This window comes from Gambusia affinis, linkage group LG22 (assembly GCF_019740435.1).
Source record: "Gambusia affinis linkage group LG22, SWU_Gaff_1.0, whole genome shotgun sequence".
NCBI classification, from domain to species: domain Eukaryota; kingdom Metazoa; phylum Chordata; class Actinopteri; order Cyprinodontiformes; family Poeciliidae; genus Gambusia; species Gambusia affinis.
Genome location: NC_057889.1, coordinates 13,324,317 through 13,346,747, shown reverse-complemented (window position 1 = coordinate 13,346,747; position 22,431 = coordinate 13,324,317). Strand labels below are relative to the sequence as shown.

Below are 22,431 nucleotides of genomic sequence, written 5' to 3'. Positions count from 1 at the left end.
AAGAGGCTTTAAAACTCAAGTGTTTATGAAATAAAATAGGAAAAAATGAATATGAGGCAACTTTGATGTTATAAAACCTTGATAGTTTACCAAACCTAATGAAAAGACAATACACTAACTAGGAGGCCAGCAAAGAAGCCAACCACAAACAACACTGGAGGACCACCAGGACTCTCTGCCATGTAATGAATGTGTTGAATATTTAATAACAATGTTCTGTATACTTCGTTTGTATAGACTAATGAGTATGTTTATAAAATCGGAAGGATTTTCTTTGAAATGAGAAAAAAAATCAGCACAATAGGCATTATGCTTAATACCTACTGAAATGGGTATTAAGCCCACCTATTTTTATGGGTATGCTATTAAAAAAAATCATACCTATTTTAATTTCAGATATTTAGATAACTTTAGAATTTTAGCACCACAGTCATGGGATCCAGGTATTTTAACTATTTGTGCAACCTTTACAAGGACTTTCTTTAAGTCTGCTTTCATTTAGTTAAACCTAAACTGCATTTAATATTTACACCTGGTCAACATTTCAGAAGTACACTAAAACATTTTACAGTTTACTGAATTTCACAGAAAATCTAAGGAAAAGCAGTAAAATAAGTCCTTTGGACTCCTGTTCCTGAAACTTCCTGAAGAAAAAACCAATAAATCAAAAGAGCACTTCTTATAAAATTTGTTTTTATTCCAAAAAGATTTAGAAAATTTGACAATTTTGGCAAAACATTATTGAAAACTATCTAAATATAATAGAAAAGCCATGTTGGTAATTGCATATGGCACCCATGATTCTCAGCGCTTTAGTTCCTTGAGAAAGACGATTTGTTGGAAGAAAAAAACCCACAAAAAAACTAGACCGAAAGTAATTGCTTAGAACAGCCTTGTATGTGAGATACTAAAATTATTATCTAGAATATAATCTCTTGTGTTTTAAGAAGACCTTATCAATCAAACCTGACTTGTTACTATCAAAGTTGATATTTAATGAAAAGTTCAAATTAAACCTGAGTCATTCTGAGGTAGAAAAAAAAAAACTCATACAGAAAAATCATGTGTGATTTCAACAAAACAGACCCAGCAGGGACAACGACACCGAAGCCAAACTCTTAACGATACTAAAAGATAATAACATTTCAAAGGAAGTTGTTTTGCTCTGCATCATATGCATGTCTGCGGAGTTTGTCCCCTCTGATAAACGGATGGTACTGTAGTTTGCCAGGCGCTGAGACATACCACATGACCACACCTGTTGGGTTCACTGAAACCACAAACTCAGTGGAGTCTTTCAGCACATCAGTCTGGTCAGTGTAGACATCAGTGGCCTTGAAAAAAAAAAAGAAAAAAAAAACAGAAAATAAAAGTGATTTATGGAACCTCTACATTAAAAAATGTCTTCTGTCAAAGCCGGAGTTACAACCTTGTACTATTAAACGGAAAAAAACTAAGTCTCTGAGATCTACCTTGTAGCTGCCGGTGGTGTAGTTGAGTTTGCTCAAGGAGGTTTTGTAGCGATAAGGCATGTCAGTGCGGCGGCTGAAGAACACTAAAGCGCTGGCGTTGTTTGACAGGGGGCGCCAGAACACCTCGATGCCAGACTTCTCCTTGAAGACGGAAAGCAATTTCATTGACAATGAGACATGAAAACCCCTTTTATTGCCAAATCTGTCTTATTTTCCTCACAGCCAATGCCAAAACAGCAGCACAATCCACACCTTGAGAATGCGTCTTCCCTGAATACCCAGGGGGTCCTGGTTGATGCTGATGATCATCTTGTTCTGAAGGATGCTCTGGGCTCCGCTGCTGATTGTGCGAAGGTCGTTGGACATGAACAGGGGAGCGGCCATGATTGCCCACAAAGCCATCTGAGAACGAGACTGGTCCATACTGAGACCAAAATCTCCGATAATCAGCTGATCAGAGCAAAAAAAAAATGATCACATTTATTAGTAGAAATTCAGACATTTTTGACAACCAATACCTGTCATTATGAGCCTGACCACATTATAAATAGAGACACTGAGTTCCTAGACATTTTAGAAAACAATATGTTTCTGGACTCCAGCTTTCAAGAGTACTCGTGGCTATTCAAGCAAAGTTTAAAGCATAAATACAAAAGCTGATGGGCCGGACTCAATAAACATATATAAATATGTTTATTGTGGCTATTCCCACTGTAGTTAAGCTTTAAACTGCAGTTTAAAGCTTAAACGGTAGTTTAAAATAACAAAAACCAAAGTCTGGAAGTAACTATCCAAACAACTTGTTAATTAATTAACTAAGTAAGCAGGGGAATAAGTAACCAAGTCATTCAGTAAGTAATACTTAAATAGGTAACTGTAGATATAAGTAACACACTGACAAAGTAATAAAATATTTATTAACTAAGCCTCCAAGTAATGACTAAGTAAGTAACTTCATAATTAAGTAACTTAGGAACCAACAGCATTAGTAACTAACTAAGTATGTTTGGATTGAGGAAGTAAAAAAAAAAAAATTAATTAAATACCAATAAGTTGCTAATGAAGCAACTAGGTTTCTTTCTAGGTTTGTAAGAAATAAGAACGCAACTAAGTAACTTGATGAGTAACTAAGTAGCAAAATTACTACTATATATCTAAGAAACTAACTGAATATGTAACAAGGAACTGAGTAGTCCACTAAAACAAGGAGCTAAGTAAGTAACAATGGGTGGAAAAATAATCGGAAAACAGTAACATTTATTAGGTCGGTGGGACTAACCATGTCAGGGTCGTTCCATCTTCCAGGTCCGGCTGCAGGTGCCAGGATATCCTGGTTTTCAAAAAACCAATCAACAATGTTCAGCACACTGCTCCAAGAGTCCTGGATGTCGCCATAGTTACGCCAGAGGTTGCATATCTGCCCGAGCTGAGTGTAATTCACCTGAAACATCAATAGCAATATTAAACCACCATACCATTACATACCAATTATATTTATAGAGCAAGTTATACACAGGACCAAAGTGCTGTGCACAATCATAAAACACAAATATGATCAATCGGTAAATTGACAATAGCAATAGTTTACCCAAATAATTGTAAAAAATAACAGAATACAGGACAACAAAGTCAACATCTCAGATTATCTCAAAGGCCAAAGAAAAGAGACATGTCTTAAGAAGGGATTCAGCTATAAAACCTTTCCTGATTGTACTAGAACACGGTGTTCAAAACATTTGCCAGTGTTAAACACCTTTGGTGGAAGTCCACCCTGGTAAGCAGGCCAGCTGCAGGAGTAGCCAATGGGGCGGCCCGTTGCGTTTAAAGCCTTTGACATCAGAGGATAACCTGCCAGGAAAAACAATAAGAGTCAATTAATATCAGATGGTGAATCACCTCTGAATTCATCCCATTAAACTAATGACTCATGTTTTCTTACCCAGCTCCTGGTCGACAGCATTGGAGTAACAGCCATCAAATTTAAACATGTCCACCTCCCAGTCAGCGAATGTCTGAGCATCTATTTCAATCTTATCCAACGTCGTCCCAGGGTACCCCCCGCAGGTGTGGGTGCCCATGTCCCCATAGATGCCCAGTTTGAGGCCTCTATCATGCATGTAGCGCGCCAGCTTAGGGATTCCCCCTGGAAACCTGATTTTAACATAGGAAATTAAACATTACCTGTTGAAACTGTTGAATAAGTGCAGGTTTTCCACTTTACCAACAATGCTAGTTGCTAAGGTCATGATTACACAGTCATAAGACAGCAATATGTTCTCATTTTTTAAACAGTAGGTCAGGCACTTATCACAGCTTCCCACAGATCTCAAAGGTCATTGTTTTTATCACACTTCTGCTGACTCTGATTTGAAGATACTTGCAGGAAAGCTGCTCTACTGCCACTCCTTTTGTCTTATAGGTCTGGATATGATAATGTTGTTTTTACAAAAGAGCACTCCTGTCTGAATGTGTCCAGGCTATACCTTTTAGGGTCAGCCTGCAGCCGTCCATCTTTGTCTCTGTTCATGGACGACCAGCAGTCATCTATGTTCACGTAGACGTAGCCCAGTTCCTTCCAGCCGTCCTCATACAGTCTGTCTGCCATGTCTATAAACAGATTCTCACTGGAGGGAAGAAGGACAGCAATGTTTACCACTGACCCGAACAACATGTACGATTTGTAAACATTGAATGAATCTATGCTGCATTTGAATAAAACGTTCCTCCACTATTACTATTAAAAGACAGACTTTTCTGTTTACCGAACATTTCTTGACTGCTTATGTATAGTAACATTATTTTAGGCGTGCTCATTTATTAAAAGCCCGCTTGCCTGATGCAGTTCTTTGGGTCATTTGCGCAGTCAATGTCACAGCGGAATCGTTCCCATGCCAACCAGCCCATTGGAGGCGTTCTCATCAGTCCATTGTCAAGGGCGAGGGCAGTCATGGTGGCCACAGAGGCACAAATGAGCACTGCGAAATGCATTCCTGAAGTGAAAAAGGAAAATGTGATGATACAGATGATGCAGACACAAGCCTTTAAATACATGAATAAAAAAATATAAAAACAGAAAAACAATAAACCACAATTAAGAACAGAAAACTATGCATAAAATTCTTTTTGCACTTTTGTTAGGCTTCAACTCCAAAGTGTCATTGGGATTTTATGTCATAGATCAAAAATACAGGGGGAAATTGATGGTAATCAACATTTTTCACAAATAAAAAGCTGAGTTTGCACCTTTTGCTGCAATTCCAGCTGCTACGCTTTTGGGTTTTGTCTCTACTGCCTTTTCACCTCTTGGGAAGTTTATTTTTTTCTTTTTTTTTCATTTAAGCTTAGAAAACAGCTGATGCTCATTTAGATTAGAAGTCAAAGATTCTCAGTTGGTTTTAAGTCAACTTCAGCACATGAATACGCTTTGATCTAAACCATTTCATTGGCTGAATGTTAAGAACTGTTGTCCTGTCTCTGGTCTTCAGCAGTCTGTAACATGTTTTCTTCAATGACTTCAATGACAAGTTTATTTATAAGCACCATTCACAAACAAAGTCACAAAGTCTTTTAGAACATAAATCGCAATTAATGTACACAGTCTATAAAAAACAAGCATTGGACCATTTCATGAACTTAAGAGGTTTGAATAATTTTGTAAGAACAGTACATGCAATGTGCTGGATTACATCAACATCAAACAGCTAGTTACACATCGAAGGTGTGATGATAATTTCAAGGTGTTTAACCTTTACAGAGACCTTAAACCTCGTGAGTCTCAGCTGACTGGGAGCAGTCACCAACACCAACTTGAGTGACAATTTTCATTGCGATGTGTTTAGCTGTTATCTGACCATCAAAAACTTTTACATTTAGTGTAAGTCTAAATGTTGTGGCAAAAAACAACACTGCGCAATAGTTGCACTTATTTATTTTTTTAATCAGTAATATTTTGGGAAGTAATGTGGACAAAAATAGGTATGCATTCTCGTTGTAACAACTTTTTAAGTCATTCTTAAGAATGAAAGTAAAACTGTAAACTTACTGTTGAGCCAAAGCCGCTGTCGATATTCTTCTTATATTGGTTTCTGATTTAGTCTTTTTGTAAGAACAGTACATGCAATGTGCTGGATTACATCAACATCAAACAGCTAGTTACACATCGAAGGTGTGATGATCATTTCAAGGTGTTTAACCTTTACAGAGACCTTAAACCTCGTGAGTCTCAGCTGACTGGGAGCAGCCACCAACACCAACTTGAGTGACAATTTTCATTGTGATGTGTTTAGCTGTTATCTGACCATAAAAAACTTTTACATTTAGTGTAAGTCTAAATGTTGTGGCAAAAAACAACACTGCGCAATAGTTGCACTTATTTTATTTTTTTAAATCAGTAATATTTTGGGAAGTAATGTGGACAAAAATAGGTATGCATTCTCGTTGTAACAACTTTTTAAGTCATTCTTAAGAATGAAAGTAAAACTGTAAACTTACTGTTGAGCCAAAGCCGCTGTCGATATTCTTCTTATATTGGTTTCTGATTTAGTCTTCACTTTGATCAGAAGTTAAGTGTCTGAAAAACGCGAGGCACAGAAGCATCAGTTATACAAAGTCGCTCCTGTAAACACGGAAGTGATACTCACGTGACTTCTGCTGTCAGGTGATCATACACCGGAAATTAGGACAAGAGAGACTGGATGATGCTTATTAATGTTTATTATAACAAGTCGAAACAAATCAAGCTTTGTCAAGCGATATTTGAAGTAAGATAGATACATTTAATTAAGATAATTTTTTGGATCAAATTTAAAAAGCATGAAAAATAATGTAAAACAGGATCATTTTATATTATTATTATTATTATTATTATTATTATTATTATTATTATTATTATTATTATTATTATTATTATTATTATTATTATTATTATTGAAAAACAACATCAACATAATTCATTGTCCTTTGTTTTTGTTTTGTTTTTTGTTTTTTGCTTGCTTGCTTTGTTTTTTGTTTTCTTTAATACTTGTGATAACCATAAACAACATTCTCCCAATCTAAAACTAAATTCTCACATAATAATGTAAACTATGATATAGTACTATGAAACGACAATAGTTTCCTCAACTTTTTAGTATGGCTAGAGAGAGAAAAACGATGGGAAATAGTTTCGAGGTAGAAGTCACTAACAGTTTATCCCAATGTCCTTTTTCAGCGTTTGCATGTAGAGGCATCTAGAAGTATTATGTCATGAAAAGTAACCTGCGTAAATGATCGCCTTTGGAGGCAAGGTTTCATATTTGCATTATCTGTCAGCCACACGGTGAGAATATTTAGTTGTTTTAGTGTAAATTAAACTGATCAAACTGTGTGAAAAATGAGGAGTCAAATCACATTGTTGCTTTTATTATGCTTGTTGTCTATTATTACTCAAACAATTATTGTATTATTTTGAGTGGGGGACGGGGGGCTAGCCAACAGGGGGCGCACTAATACATGACATATTTACGTATATTTGTTTATTTATTCACTAATATTTAGTCAATAAAGTTGTTTTAAACAGGTGTATGCTACAAACGCAATTAAAATGTAGGGTATGGAAATGACCGATTGGCATTATGTTGCCTGACGCATGACGTGATAGTTCAAACTTTTCTTATTAATTTTTGAAATCCTTATTTATCTTACATCACAAATAATCCTTTCTAAGCACTTGCTTTTTATATTAATAAAGAAAATAGTTTATTGTGTTCATTCATATAAATGTGGGCAACATTGAGGCTGTCACATGGTAAAGACGCAGGAGCTGGTATCTTTTTTCTGATTGGCTCCTCTCAACGTGAGGTCGTCTGACGCCTAACCATGAACAGGAAGAACTTGTAATGTCAGTGGGGTCCATACAACTCAGGGAGAAATGGCAGAAACAAGCCTGGGTAAGATGATAACACTATCCTGAGCTTTACACACAACCTCAGACGCAGTGAGAGCTGAATATGAGATCTGTTTGGTGGCGTGTTAGTTGCAGAGCAGCAGCTGTACTGATATGGTTCACTGAAATGCTTGTTGTTCTTTTGTACAGCAGACAGACTTCCTGGTTTTAGGTTTCGGCGTGGAACTATTCAGACATATTCTACTTTCATGTTAAACTAACAGGAACAGATCTGAGCAAAATTGAAACTGGGAGATAATACAAAAATTAAGAGAGAACTCTCATAGTACCACAGTTTGGAACAAAATCTTTTGTAAGCGTTCTTAATGGGGTATTGATTATAGATGATCAGTTTTAGTTTAATATGTTGCATCAGAGCAGCAAAACAGTTGTGAAATAGTTGCAAATACTTCAGTTTTATTTCACACCAGTTTTTTACCAGCTCTACCAGAGAGTCAGATGAGTGACCTTGTTTTGAAAAGTAAGGCTTAAATCTTTACAATCAAAAATCAAGTCAAGTCACAAAACAAGATATGCAATTCCAGAATCAATCCAATGTCCTCAACTTACATGTAATACCAGTTTTGAAAAATAATTGACACCCTGTAGAATATAGTTGTAAAAAAAATATTTATTTCAGACACAAATAACCCACATAAATAAAAACTTCAATGATTTCATTCATTAAGGGCCAAAGGTTGTCCAGACCAATTATGTTTTTCTGGGTTCTGGGACAAGTCTGCATGAGCCTTCAATGCTGTTTTTGTAGTAATATTGGTAGACCTGCTCCTGCTGGGAAGACTCACCACTGTGTAATGATTTTTTCCTCCATTTGTGGACAATGCCTCTCATGATGATTTGCTTACTGTCCCATTTCCAAACTGATAGATGTTAAAGATGTTTTTCCCCAAAAAAAAACTTTTTCACAAAACTGCATATAAGCTCTGCCACATAACACCATTTTTAGATACTTGAGGATTTTGATTATTGAGATAACAATCACATTAAAATATCATGCATTTTTATCTTTCTGATATCATTAAAATATCATGCATTTTTATCTTTCTGATATAGACGCAAAACCGTTTATGCCATGAATAAATATCCTTTTTATCCGTCTGTTGAAATGAAAAAAAAGTCCCTTTGTTATCTGGGACCTTTGCCTATAAATAGATCTGATTCAAATGAAAATTATATTTAAACCACTTAATAAAGACTCTAAATATGTTTATGGATCTTCTGGTGAACCAGTGAGTACATCTTTTACTGGAGCAGTTAGGACTCTGCTTAATTTATTTATTTATTTATTTATTTATTTATTTATTTATTTATTTATTTATTTATTTATTGAAATTCATCAACAAAAATTTCACAAAATATTGACAACGGATCTATTGAGGGATTTGTTTTAGGCATAATAACTTTATATCTTTTCCATAAAGTAGTTCTGAATAGTATATACATTTTAATATGGAAATGAAGTAGTAGTTTGAATAGTATTAAATGACTGGATTTTGCCTGTAGGTGCCTTCCGTGTGGCGAAGACCCTCCTCGGAAGTACAGCAGCTGGTTTTGTGTTCGGACAAGCTGCCTCATATGCAGTCAAGCCCTCTCTGACTGAAGACGTCACTCTGCTGAACGCTGCCACTCGAGCTGCTGGACGTGCTGGTTCTACCGGTGTAGCGGTAGTGGCAGCATGCCTCATGTTTACATCAGCACTTCTTTCCCTTGGACTGGGTTTCCTCCTCAGTGCCATGGTACTGAAGCTGCTCAATAAAGCAGGTGTGACCCTGCCATGGTTGATAGGAGCCATGTCCGGGGCATCAGTCGCATTGGGTGCAGTCATCACCGGAGTGTTGGAGGGTATCATACCACCTTGGATCTACATCATGGTTCAAGGCACTCTGGTCCTTATCGTGTATTCGTACTCCAACATCAATGACATGACAACAGCTCTGTTAATCATCTTCACCACTCTGTACACCAGTGTCATGTTTGGACGATTGGGTGCCATACTTGGGTTCTTCTGTATGGGACTGAGCATTATCGTTCTCTTTGCTCTACGATTAACTCTAACAGCAAGGTCGCCACCAAAACCAGAATCTAAAACCAGGTGCAAATTGTTGGAAAGGATCTTCTTCTACTCTGTTTTTGTGGCAATCTTGGGTTTTTTTGTTGGTTTAGGTTCAGGTGGGGCAGAAGAAGGCACAAAAACACAAGTAATTTTAATGCTACAATCAGTCCTTTGGGTGGGATTTCTGTCTGTGGGACTGTTGGGGGCTGGCCTGGGAACTGTGGCCATGGTTGGACTGGGGCCAGAGGTGGCTGGAAAGGTTGGTGTGGGAGCTGTGGTAATAACATCAATAGCTTTGAAAGCTGTTGCACTTTTGAGCTCTACACTAGGACTGAGAAGCTGCTCCGCAGCAGCTTTAGGAGCAACTACAGCTGCAGGAGTGTCACTGGGTGCTGCGAGTGTTGCAGCAAAGCAAACATTTGGGTCTAGGAATTCAACATTGGTTCTTTTAGGTTCCGTTATCTTGGGTGTACTTGTAGCCCTCAAGGTTCCTGGACTGACATCAACACAGCTGACAACCTCTGAACTGATAACAGTGACAATCACTGCAGTGGGGGCATTCGTCTTGGGTGCGCCAAAGAGCCCATTCCACACTGAGGTGAATCTACAGCAGGGGCTTCTCACAGGAACGGAGCTAATTAAAGGAATCGGCATGGAGACGGTCACCGCAGCAGCGGCACCTATTGGAGCCGGAGCTCTGGGGGCCGCAGCATTAGGCACGGCAGCTCTGGGGACGCTGGGGACCGTAGGAGTTTTGGTGGCTATAGTGTTGGCTTTGGGAAGCGCTCTCAGTGGTATGCTAGGAAAATCACCATCAACAACCAACACACACAGAGACTGAACAACTGAGTTTACATCTGTTTCTATGACTGGAATCAAACTCCAGCATTTTGCTGCTGCTGGTATTTTTCCAACAAAGAGGAATGATAATATTTTTTGTTATGTGTAAATATTCAGTATTTGTGTGTCATAAGAACCATATAGTTTTGTCCAGTAAACACTGGCATATGTGTCCTTTTCAGGACTTGAATTATTTTCTGTAAAATGATGGAGAATTAATAAAAACATATTTTTGTCATATGGCTTAATGAGACCCCCTCTTCTGTCTTTTTCTCACTTCTGCGCACATCACATTTCCCAAGACATGCCTGTAAGACTTTAGTGTCATCTTAACAACAGTAACAGAGGATTAGTTGTTTACCAGTGGGAGACGTTGCGGGTGGGAGGTAACAGAGGACTTATCGGAGAACAGAAGAGCACCAGAGAAGTGATTCTGGTTTTCAGATACAACCTCGTGATGCCGTTTACCCATTTTGAACATGCATTACTTTCAAATCGGTAGCTGTACATGGCTCCTTTCTGCTGCAAATTCAACAGGATTTGGATTCTGCAGGCCATATTTTCACTATGAAGTTTTAGTTTGTGAAGAACAAGAATAATCAAATGATCCTAAATGTCATAAAAGGTAAGGACCTTTCATGATGCATTTATATTCACCCAGGTACTGATTTATTTTTTTTTCTTTTTATACATTTGATGGAAACTTTTGCATCTTTTCAAAGGATTTTACAATACATTTGGGAATACCATTGGAGAAACCAAATGGATTACCTTTAAATGAACAGCATGTCTTTGGACCGTGTCAATACAACAAACACGGAGCACTCCACCGAGTGCTCTGCAGAGTATTCAGGACCAGCTCCCAGTGATCCCAGCCGCACCCGGGATGTGGCTGTCCTCCAGTCTGGCTGCTGCCGCTGTCTTCCCCGATCAGTGCAACTTATCTTTAGCCCTGAGTCCTTGGAGAGCCTTTACCAGAACTACTTTTGTAGGCAGAGAGAAGAGAACCTGCTGGTCTTGGTGTTATTTGCAGCCCTCTTCAACAGCTTCATTATCATTATGTGTGCGGTGGTGTACACCGAGGACAAACTGGCCATGGTGGTGGTCGCCGTTGTGGGGCTGGCAGTGGATGTAGTTTTCTACCTGCTCTGCTGGTTCCAAAAACTCCCTACATCCCCTGTGGCAAGAGGAGTGGTGCCATATGTGCTGTGGCTGATGGTCACCATCCATGTCTTATGTTACATGGGACTGAACTACAAGCGATTCTCTGATGCAAGCGACGCTGTGGGCTGGCAGGCTTTCTTCAATTTCTCCAGCTTTCTGACTTTACCCCTGAATTTGATGCCCCTTGTCCTCCTCGCAACGCTCTCCTCTGGGATACACACCCTGACACTGGGGGTCACTGTGGCTCAAAGGTTTGGGGATACTCTTCAGGGGCCCATGCTGGCGAGACAGGTAAAGAAATGCAGGTGTCACAAAAGGCCACAGTTGAACTGGGACAAGAGAGAAATAAAATTTCACAACAATTTAGAAATGACATATTTCTCAAAAGAGCAGCTCTATCTGAAACTTTGCAAGTCTCAACATGTTTGACGTCACTGTATATTGAATGACAAAACTGTTTGAAAAAGACATACATAAAAACTGATTTGATTTCACTGATAAAACAATGCTTAAGAGCACAACTATTATCTTGAAGACCTCTAGAGTTTTGAAGACCACAGAAATAGCTATGGTGGGCCAGATTTGGCCAGAGGGCCTTAAGTTTGACACATGCTCTAATAGTAAAATAGCAGTATGACCAAGACTTGACAGTGAAAGACAAAAGTAGTCATTTTTAGAACTTTCCTTTCCATATCTGCATCTGTAGAGCTCCCATGTTTATTTGTTAATTGTAATATTTCATTGATCAAAATTGTAATATACCCTGGTACACATACTGCATTTATCATTCATTAACAATACATATGACACTCACATTTAAGAGTCCATCAATATTCAGCTGAAGGCAGCAAATTATCATATTATTACAGACAAAGAATGGAGAGCACCTAACTACAACTACAGGAAGAAAAATGTGACACTATCTTTTTCTTCAGCTGCTGGCCAATGTGATGCTGTACCTGTGTGCAGCCATGGTGGGTGTGATGTCATTTTACATGGCCGACAGGAAGTACAGAACAGCGTTTTTGGAAGCTCGTCAGTCTCTGCAGGTTAAACTGACTCTGGAGGACCAGGGCACCCAACAGGTAAGATGACTCAGGAGAATAATGTGACTTTCACCCAACTCCTCAGGCAATCGAAACTAACCTTAGCCACTGCTTTCCCTCCTAATCGTAACCTATCATGCATCCTAATATTGTGACCTTAACTGACATACAGTAAATGTTTACATCATAGAGACATTCTTTATGCATTTTCCCATGAACCTACACCCAGATAGATCAGATGACAGAATGCCCTGTGCTCCTTAATTGCCCTGTGTTTTCCTCTGCTGCTGGCTAATAGGCTGTTGTTTTCATCCGTGGTCATCAGGGACTTGCAAAAATAATGTCATCTTAGCTGTTGGGCAATAAATGCAAATATGTTTTGTGTCTCTTGGGCAACATACCAATTAAGCTGACTATTTGATTAGCTTATCAAATATTTATTTTAACTCAGCTTTACAATTTTACATTTAGTATTGCGTTTTGTTTCAGTTGCATCTACTTAGAAATGTCAAAGCATGTTTACATGTTAGAATGGTCTACTCAGAATCCAGTGAATACAAGTGCTTATCACACTTTAATTTATTTTTTATTTTTTTGTAAGAATATTTGAAAACCATGTTGTTGTTTTTTCTTCCTCTTCACAACTATGCAATACAATACATTGTGCTGTTTTGTTGGTCTGTGACATAAAATCTCAATAAAATTCTTGGATGTTGAAATTTGTGAAGCTAACTGAAAAACATTTAAACTTTAAAAGAGCTGTCTTTCTTGTAGTTTTAAAAAAAATAGAGAGTTGCAAACAAAATCCCAAATAACATGTTTAGTGTCAAAAAATAGAGAGAAGAAATATGTCAGCTTCACCAAACCTGACCAGAATATTTTCAGAACCACTGATTAATAGCTTTACATGTTGGGCACTCAGAAGTCTTTTTCTGTTTCATGTTAATTGAACACACACACCTTTCCCTTTCTCCCCATGTAGGAGGAACTGTTGCTCTCCATCCTGCCAAAGCATATTGCAGATGAGATGCTGCAGGGCATGAAGAACCAGGCCAATCAGAACGAGGTCCAGCAGCATCAGCAGTTCAACACCATGTACATGTACCGCCATGAAAACGTCAGGTCTGGATCACAAAATCAACTTTAATGCAACACAAGAGTTGTGATTTTTGTAAGTGAAAAATGTATGCTGGAGGTCATGTTGTTTCTCCTCTGTATATGCCTTTTTGTTTCAGTATACTGTTTGCAGACATCGTGGGCTTCACCCAGTTATCTTCAGCCTGTAGTGCACAAGAGCTGGTAAAACTGCTCAACGAACTGTTTGCCCGCTTCGATAAACTGGCCTCAGTGAGTCTCAGCAATGAATGAATTACCTTAATCATGTTTTGTTAGTGCTGTAAACAGTTATTAGCACCCTGCTGCCTATATTTTACATTAATCTTTTTATGCAGTAGTATAATCTTAATCTTAAAATGCTAACAAAAATTCAGTTTTTGCATTGTTAAATATAGAAAACCAATCACCAGTTGCAAAATCATCTCTATCAATAGTAATGCTTTTAAAATAAACAATTATAACAGATTCACATAAACTGTTTAGACATCTGGATCACGAGACAGTAGAATTCAAATTCTGTTGCTTTAATGTTTGTTTGTTTTTTACTTTTAGTATGAAGGACTGATTTTTATTGGCCTACTTACCAATACTTTCAACCTTATGCAACAGCTAAAAAACAGTGATCAGCAAGAATACTTGTGCCTTTGTTCTGAGATCTTTGTTTATAGATTTGCTCGAAGTTATTCAAATTGATAGCCAGAAGGTTGGTTTTTTTTCTTTGTGTCTTCTTTTTTTGTTTCTATTATTATTTTTGTCTTGACAAAATGTTAAGACAACCAATAAATACTATCATGTACCAACCAGTTTTTTTTTGGAAGGCATGTCAAAAAATAAAGCATTTTTGGCCTGTAAAATTTGCCTAAAATAGGCATCCTTGATCTTTTTATTGCAGGGTTGCCAATGGCTAAATGAAAACCCAACACACAGCCAACAGAGTACAGTCATTGAAAGGTTACATTTCGAAAGTGTCAATGTCAGTGTGTTATTCTTGTAGCAAGTTTTTTAATCACAATAGAATGTACTGTGGTACACTCATTTTAATTTTTAATTGGTCGTGCATTCTCAATAGATATATCTATACAAAACAAATCTACAAAACCCAGTGAAATTTTGATGAATTTGCACAGACCTAAGACGCCAAGTTTAATCAGATTCCCTGTGTTAATGGTTGTTTTCTTAAGGTCCAATCTCTTTATAGAAACTTTTGCAAATGAAATGTTTTTATTGTTGTGCAGCAACATCACCAACTGAGAATTAAGATTCTTGGAGACTGTTACTACTGCATTTGTGGTCTGCCAGACTTCAGGGAAGACCATGCTGTTTGCTCTATAATGATGGGCCTTTCAATGGTGGAAGCAATTTCGTAAGTAGTGCCTCCTTTAAAAATATGCAAAGCGAAAAAGAGAATAGTTCTGTGCTTCCCTGATATGGAGATATTGTAAAAATGAACAATAAAGACGGATCAAGTCAACATCAAAAAACGGAAAACCTTGACAGCAAATAATGAAGTACAGAGTATTGACAGTAAATATGTGTAGAAAATAATTCTTTCTCTATTTCAACAGGTATGTGCGCGAAAAGACAAAAACCGACGTGGACATGCGCGTGGGTGTTCACACAGGCACTGTGCTCGGCGGCGTCCTCGGTCAGAAGCGCTGGCAGTTTGATGTTTGGTCAACAGATGTCACTGTGGCCAATAAGATGGAGTCTGGAGGAATCCCTGGGTAGAAAAATAAAAATACGATCTTACACCTAGTAGTTAACTCCTTGTGTCTTAAAACATTTATATGCTGCACAGGAGAGTGCACATTTCCCAGAGCACTAAGGACAGTCTGCATGGGGAATTTGAGGTTGAGCCTGGAAATGGAGGAGAGAGGTGTGAGTACCTGCTGGAGAAAGGAATTGACACTTACCTGGTTCTCACACCCAAACAAGAAGCAAATGGACTCAATGGAACCGTAAGTTATCTTTAGCTAAAAAGAACATTGATGCTAGCTTTTAATAAAGATGAAAATAAACAAAAGTTGGTTTTAATGTCATGTTTAAATATTCCTTTCTTTTTTACCTCAGACACCTGGTGCATTGACCAGCAGAAATTCAAATCAGGTGATCAATACAACAATGACCAATGAGAACACAGTCTCACCTCAGTCAATGCTGACTACCCCTAAACAGGAGGTAAATAAAATTGTATCTGTTTTCTGTTGTCTACTTTTTTGTTGCAAAAACTAATGTTGTACGCAACCTAGGCATTAGAATAATTAAAAAATCTATGAGTTAACTTAATAACCTTATATGCACATTTGATTTCTGTTTTGTTGCAAACAATCTTAGAGAAATAAAATGGCTGATGAACAAGCAATCAATAGACGACTGCAGCAGGAACTTCTGGACAGAGAGTCTCAGCAAATGTAAGATGCATCATCAATTATTTAGTGAACTTTTAAAGCAAACATCTGGTATAGTTGTCCTCCCTATGTGGATACCATTTTTTATACATCATCTTCCAGTATTTGGTGTTGAGTTGTGTTGTTTTGAAACAGAATGAAGGACCAAATCAACCCCGTTTCACTGCGCTTTGTGGATGGAAAGTTGGAGGAGCACTACTCCTTGGAGAAGGAGAAGAGAAGTGGTGCGGCCTTCAGCTGCTGTGTCATTGTGCTCTTTTTCATCACAGCAATGGAAGTGTTTATTGACCCGCTGTGAGTTGATGTTTAATCACTGAATGTTGCTGCAAGTATCTAGTTCTCAATTTATTTGGAACTTATGACCATTCATTTCCTTTTGTAGTGATTCCAATTGATTTATGTGTTCTTTCCCAGGTTGGTTGTGAACTACGTGACTCTCGCTGTTGGACAGCTGTTGTTGCTTATTCTCACAGTTTGCTCCCTAGCTGCAATCTTTCCTAGGGTGGGAAATTAAGCATTAATCTATGAATCATTCTTAACCACAAGCCTGTTTATCTTTTTATGTTTTAAAGACACAAAAAAAAATCTATTTAAAATTTTTCCATTTCTTGATTTGTTTGTTGTGTTATTTATGGTTTGCTTGTTACAGATGTTCTCTAAGAGGTTGGTTTCCTTCTCAATGTGGATCGACCGCACACGGTGGGCTCGGAACACGTGGGCCATGGCAGCCATATTTGTTCTAACCATGGCTGTAATAGCCGACATGGTAAGACTGAAAGACATCTTGACAAACGCAGAATCTTTGTGAATGCTGACTGTTGCAATCAAAGGAATGAATCCGTTTTATGTTGTACACTTTTATCTCCATTTATTCAGAACTGAAAGATTTCACCATTCGAAGTGGCTGTATTGTGTGTGTTGATTTCCATTAGTGAGTTTCCACTTTCCCATCATCAGGTTATCACTGTCAGCTACACTTTTCACTGCATGATCCCAGCGGAGTCCATTAGCTGTCTGTCTCACTGCGTGCTGCCTAATTTGTCACAGCCTCACAGGGGAACCTGCTACACACACTGCTGAGTTTTGTCACATAGATGCAGAATGAACCTTCATTTCTGTGTCTTGGTGCACAGGCATGGATGACTAACCCATCTTCAAAGAGCCCCTAAAATCATGAACCTTTTCTTTCCTCGAAAAGTGCAACTATGTGTATGTAATGTTGCAACTTGATTTAGAATTTGCTACGGGGCAATACCAGATATTGTACAATATTAATATTTCTAAGCCTAAACACTACCATATAAACCCCATACTTTACAAATTGGGGCAAAAAAACTTAACGGGTTGAATGTATTTTTCAATGACTTCTCAGAAGCAGGACAACCCAATGGAAAATGCAATGGGAGACATGAATGTAAACACAGATTTGATCTTTTTGCAAAAAAATAAAAAAATAAATAAAAAAAAAAAAATAATAATAATAATAATAATAATAATAATAATAATAATAATAATAACAACAACAACAATAAAAAAAACAAATTAAATAAGAGCTAGTTATAACATTTATCTAAACAAGTTATTCCCATTTCGATCAGGACAGCTGGGCAAGGGGGCATCAACATAAATACATTACATTTAGCAACAAAAGATGAAGAATATTAAGAATTGTTTCTATTAAAATCACTTGCACACAAGTGAGGGGGATTCCAACAATTTTGCTGTAGCTAAATTTGTTATTTAGTTCATACATTTGATGCCAAAAATCTAAATACTTTCTCATCTAGTTAAGTTGTTACATTACAGATGTAATCGCAGATTGTAAGTTTCACATTTATTTGTTAAAAGGCATGTCGCAACAGCAGGGATAACACCCAAAATGGCTTTGTATGTGAACACATACCAATGACTAAGGTCTAGGGAGGTAATTACCTTTTCCACAGGAGAAATAAATAAGCTCATTATCCCATAACTACTTGTGGTGAAATCATGTCCCAAGTAAAACTTACTGGCAATGAAGTTTTTAATCTACTTCCACAATTTTATTTTTTCAGCTCAATTTTTTAATTGCTTTTTTAAACTATTTAATGTCTTTCTGACAGTATTTTAGCTTGTGACATAAAAAATATTAAGTAATTAGTGTCAGATGATGTAATGTTTTTCAATACAATTTTTATATGAATTAACACCCATTACTCCTGTTGTCAATGTTCTCTGTATCTGGTTTTTCAGCTAAGTTGTGTCCCACCTTCACTGAGGCTCTTTAACAGTACCTTTGGCCCGATGCTGGAGTCTCTTGGCGACCGAGGCTGTGCAGAAAATCCAAAGTATTACAGCTTCATGGCTGTGATGTCACTCATCGCAACAGCCATGTTGGTTCAGGTCAGCCACCTGATCAAACTGGGCCTCATGGTGTTAGTTGTCACAGCAACAGGAGCAGTAAATATCTACAGCTGGAGTGACATATACGACTTGTATGATTTTATACAGTATGCCTCTTACAGGTAAGGAAGAGGGGAATATTGATACAAGTCTTGTTTGCCTGTTCCTGCAGTTTGCCATGGATTTTTGGTGGTGTGTGCACATGTCATTTCTAAAGTTGGCCCTCTTCATGTCTTTTCAGAACATCCATAGTGCCATCAAAGTATCTCATGACAATAATGATTATTGTCATGATGATAAGCTTTTACTTCTTTGCTCGCCATGTGAGTAAAACCAGGGGAACATTTAACGACACTTTCACTACTGATTTCAAAATATTTTTGTTTTATGACTTCCCTTCTATCAAACTTGTATTTGTGTAGCTGGAGCATCAGTCAAGGAAGCTATTCTTGTGGAAGATTGGGGTTCATGACCAGAAGGAGCGGGTGTTCGAGATGAGGCGCTGGAACGAGGCACTGGTGACCAATATGCTGCCAGAGCATGTGGCCAAACACTTTCTGGGCACTAAAATGAGAGATGAGGTACAAATCAAGCCAAGTCAAGTCCAAGTTTATTTCCATAGCACATTTAAAACAACAATATAACAAAATAGTTGATCAACGTGCTGCTTAAGGTGCAACTCAACACTATCGTAACAATACAAAAATAAAAAGTTGAATAAACGAATAACAGTACCTTTGGCCTGATGGTACTGGTACACAGAATATGTGTTGAAGATTACAAGGTTCCTTGCAACTGAATGTGTGTAAGAATCTAATGAATCAATGGCATGATGGATCTGAGTTGGTTTGCTTACAACAAAATTAACAAGTCAGTTTAATAGAAATAAATGAAAGTACATTTTTTAAAAATGCGTGCATTCTCCAATGCATCCAAACCATTTGGGAATATAACATGCTTGTTTTTACCTACATTGTGATTTTTGCCATTCTTTTGAAATGCAATCAATGTGTCATAACAGAGTTTAGATTCTATTACCATGCAATCCATTGCATTTCAGTGCCATCTTGTGGTTTGTTCCATAATTACATATTTAGTCTTCTGAAATATAAAAGTCAGCACAAGCTACTTTAATGTAATTATTTTGTTGCAGGAGCTGTACAGTCAGTCTTATGATGAAATTGGTGTGATGTTTGCCTCCATTCCAAACTTTTCTGATTTCTACACTGAAGAGAGCATCAACAACGGAGGCATCGAGTGTCTCAGGATCCTCAATGAGATCATTTCAGATTTTGACAGTGTGAGTTGTGGCGTCCTATCATAATGGACATGAATGATCTGTTTGCATTTTCTTTTTCCCATGGAGCAAAAAAGCTTTTACTTGCACAGCCAAACAATTCAAATGACCTCTACCATTTATGCTAAGAAGAGAGGTTAAATGTCCAGATTTAAGTATTTCACAGCCTTGGAGATGGCTACAGGAAGATTCTCTGGAATGTGTTGTGAGATACTTAACCAAATATTAGTGTGTATGTGTTTCTTTAGTTATCCTGGATTATGGCACATCCTATCCCACATATTTAAACATCATTCATGTTGTGCGGTTCTTTCACCATGGAAAAAGAAGGCTTTTGAAATGCACTATCAAAAACCTAAAATAATTATTACTTTCAGACCATTGTCGAATGAATGTAACCATGTGATCAGAACTATATTAAAAATGTTTTTTGTACCCTGCAACAATGCAATGATAAAGGGGAATAGTCAAAGGATGAGGGAACAGATGGATGGATAGATGGGTGAATTGATAGATTGATTGTTGTTTTTGTAACACTTAAATTAAGAATAGCAAATACATCTTTTGTTCACCAGTTATTGGACCGAGATGAGTTCAGGTGTATTACAAAGATCAAGACAATAGGAAGCACATACATGGCTGCCTCTGGACTAACGCCTGAAAGCAACACCAATGGATATGGCAGCCGAAAGGTGTGATCCTATCTTGTTTTATCTACATACTTCAATTTGTGCCACACAAAGTGGTATTAACACAACAAAGTTGCATTCTGTTGTTTCACAGCCAGAAGACCAGTCGCTCATTGAACGCTGGCAGCACCTGTCTGAGCTGGCAGATTTTGCCCTGGCCATGAAGGTCACTCTTGATAACCTCAACAAGCAATCCTTCAACAACTTCATGCTACGGATTGGTCGGTGAACCTGGAAGAAGGTGCCTCTCTTTTTGAGTCTTTGCACGTTACAATCTTTTCATGTCGATTCCTTCAGGTTTGAATAAAGGACCTGTTCTGGCTGGAGTAATTGGAGCCCGTAAACCTCACTATGACATCTGGGGTAACGCAGTCAATGTGGCCAGTAGAATGGAGTCAACTGGAGTGATGGGCAACATCCAGGTAGCTTAAACATAGACAGACATCTTTAAATGTTGAATGGGACAACTGACTTTCAAATTATCTTTTCCTAACCTTTAACCGTCATTTCTAAATGTCAAATATTAACAATCCTAACAGTAAAGCTAAATCTAAACCCTTACATATTTCTTTATGTATGGATAATCACAATTTAAATACCATTTTGAAGAAAACACTGATACGTTTTTCCTGATTTTATTAACTCCCAATGTCATACATATTGACAACTGAATAAACCAGTGCAACATTCTGTAAGTTTGAAAGTTTTAGGTTCTCAGAATAGCATTCATGTAAATATTTGTCCTGTTTTGCCATCAGGTGGTGGAGGACTGCTGTGACATCCTGAAGGAATATGGCTTCCGCTTCATTCGAAGAGGGCCCATATTTGTCAAGGGAAAAGGAGAGCTGCTTACCTTTTTCATGAAAGGGAAAGACAAGTCTAGAGGCAAAGCAGGTCTGGGAACAACTGCTCTTCCGCATCAAGTAGAGAGTCTTCCTCATCTTTCCTGACTTTTTTCACCTGAATATTTCAATTAACATGCAAACCGATTTAAGGGCAATGATAGCTTTGCTCCACTTTTCTTGTACACAGTTGTTTTTCAACATGTTTTAATAAATTCTGCCACTTATGTTAGCAGCAAAAAGGTACACAAACTAATAAATTCAGATGCCACTGCACAATGATCATGACTATTAGAAAACTGCATTAAATGTTTGCAAAGTAATGCAATAGGTCCCACACTGATGACATCAGAGCAAACAAACCTATTGTCTTTTCTAAATAGTGCCAGGAAGCATAGGTGACATTCTCAAATAAAAGAAACATTTTTCCATTTTCTTTGTGTAAATGTAGCATGTAGAATCCGTTTGGAAACATCAATTGATGCAGGAATGAATTTCTTCGTTAGGTGAACACAGAGCTTGCCTTACTCTCACCAATGACATAAATGCCTCATTATTATTTTTTTTATTTGTTGATATTAAGGAGCGTAATATCATCATACTCCACATTTAAGTAAAACACAGAGATATCTAAGAATGCCGCAAGAGTCAGAATGTAAATCTGTGTTTATGTTCCATGGATGTATGTAACAAACATGTAACATACTTTGTTTTACCTTGTGGCTAATTTCATTGCATTTACACTTTTAATAAATTATATTTAGTCTTTGTGTTTCAAATTATTTTACAATGTTTTGAATGTTGTGCCAATATACGGTAAGTGACATCCTAGTCAATGAAAACTAGTTACTAAACTGGAGTGATTGCTTTACTTACTGAAATTATCCATATTCAGAGCTTTTTTTCTTTAAAATTGAAATGTTCAGAGTCAAAACCCCATTCCAGTGGATAAATACATATACACCAAAACATTAAAAAAAGCAAGGGCAGTTGAGGCAATAAATATAAAATAGTGACTCCTCCAGACTGTTTCACACCAAACCAGTTACCTGATACTGACTCACATCAACCCTGGAAAGTTAGGGACCTTCATGATGCTAGAGCTGCCTGACGCTCTTTTCATAACTTATCCAAGGCATGATATGTAAACACCACAGAGTCTGTGTAGCAGGGCAACA

At 37.6% G+C, this 22,431-nt stretch overlaps 3 protein-coding genes across 4 annotated transcripts; 2 read left to right on the top strand and 1 right to left on the bottom strand.

Annotated features, from left to right (window-relative positions):
- Positions 1-675: 675 nt before the first annotated feature.
- Positions 676-6,149, bottom strand: naga (N-acetylgalactosaminidase, alpha). 2 transcript variants are annotated; one of them, XM_044106270.1, is made up of 9 exons: positions 5,964-6,149; positions 4,306-4,462; positions 3,956-4,096; positions 3,412-3,623; positions 3,226-3,320; positions 2,752-2,913; positions 1,725-1,922; positions 1,473-1,613; positions 676-1,334 (listed from the first exon to the last, which is right to left on the bottom strand). In XM_044106270.1, the coding sequence occupies exons 2-9, from the start codon at positions 4,458-4,460 to the stop codon at positions 1,146-1,148; spliced, it is 1,293 nt and encodes a 430-aa protein (XP_043962205.1). In that variant the 5' UTR covers positions 4,461-4,462; positions 5,964-6,149; the 3' UTR covers positions 676-1,145. The 2 variants fall into 2 exon arrangements, with proteins under 2 accessions (XP_043962205.1, XP_043962204.1); XM_044106269.1 differs by lacking the exon at positions 5,964-6,149 and adding an exon at positions 5,515-5,637.
- Positions 6,150-7,254: 1,105 nt separating this feature from the next.
- LOC122825103 lies at positions 7,255-10,562 on the top strand. Its single transcript, XM_044106187.1, has 2 exons — positions 7,255-7,399; positions 8,920-10,562. The coding sequence occupies exons 1-2, from the start codon at positions 7,381-7,383 to the stop codon at positions 10,308-10,310; spliced, it is 1,410 nt and encodes a 469-aa protein (XP_043962122.1). The 5' UTR covers positions 7,255-7,380; the 3' UTR covers positions 10,311-10,562.
- A 509-nt stretch (positions 10,563-11,071) lies between these two features.
- LOC122825037 (adenylate cyclase type 3-like) lies at positions 11,072-22,191 on the top strand. The gene is made up of 20 exons (XM_044106089.1): positions 11,072-11,764; positions 12,409-12,558; positions 13,502-13,641; positions 13,755-13,866; positions 14,871-14,998; positions 15,201-15,359; positions 15,434-15,593; positions 15,706-15,813; positions 15,970-16,046; positions 16,179-16,337; positions 16,458-16,545; positions 16,693-16,809; positions 18,276-18,547; positions 18,667-18,748; positions 18,848-19,006; positions 19,579-19,725; positions 20,298-20,414; positions 20,506-20,632; positions 20,709-20,833; positions 21,170-22,191. Exons 1-20 carry the CDS (start codon positions 11,087-11,089, stop codon positions 21,359-21,361), a joined length of 3,297 nt encoding a protein of 1,098 aa, XP_043962024.1. The 5' UTR covers positions 11,072-11,086; the 3' UTR covers positions 21,362-22,191.
- The last annotated feature ends 240 nt before the right edge of the window (positions 22,192-22,431 follow it).

Bases quoted from the DNA above. Each gene is read 5' to 3' on its own strand.
- naga (XM_044106270.1), bottom strand. From the start codon at position 4,460: ATGCATTTCGCAGTGCTCATTTGTGCCTCTGTGGCCACCATGACTGCC. The intron at 3,321-3,411 runs GTAAGAAAACAT...TTTTCCTGGCAG, and splicing joins TGCTGTCGACCAGGAGCTGG to GTTATCCTCTGATGTCAAAG. The intron at 1,614-1,724 runs GTGTGGATTGTG...TCCGTCTTCAAG, and splicing joins AGGGAAGACGCATTCTCAAG to GAGAAGTCTGGCATCGAGGT.
- LOC122825037 (XM_044106089.1), top strand. From the start codon at position 11,087: ATGAACAGCATGTCTTTGGACCGTGTCAATACAACAAACACGGAGCAC. The intron at 16,338-16,457 runs GTGAGTTGATGT...GTTCTTTCCCAG, and splicing joins GAAGTGTTTATTGACCCGCT to GTTGGTTGTGAACTACGTGA. The intron at 19,007-19,578 runs GTACAAATCAAG...ATTTTGTTGCAG, and splicing joins GCACTAAAATGAGAGATGAG to GAGCTGTACAGTCAGTCTTA.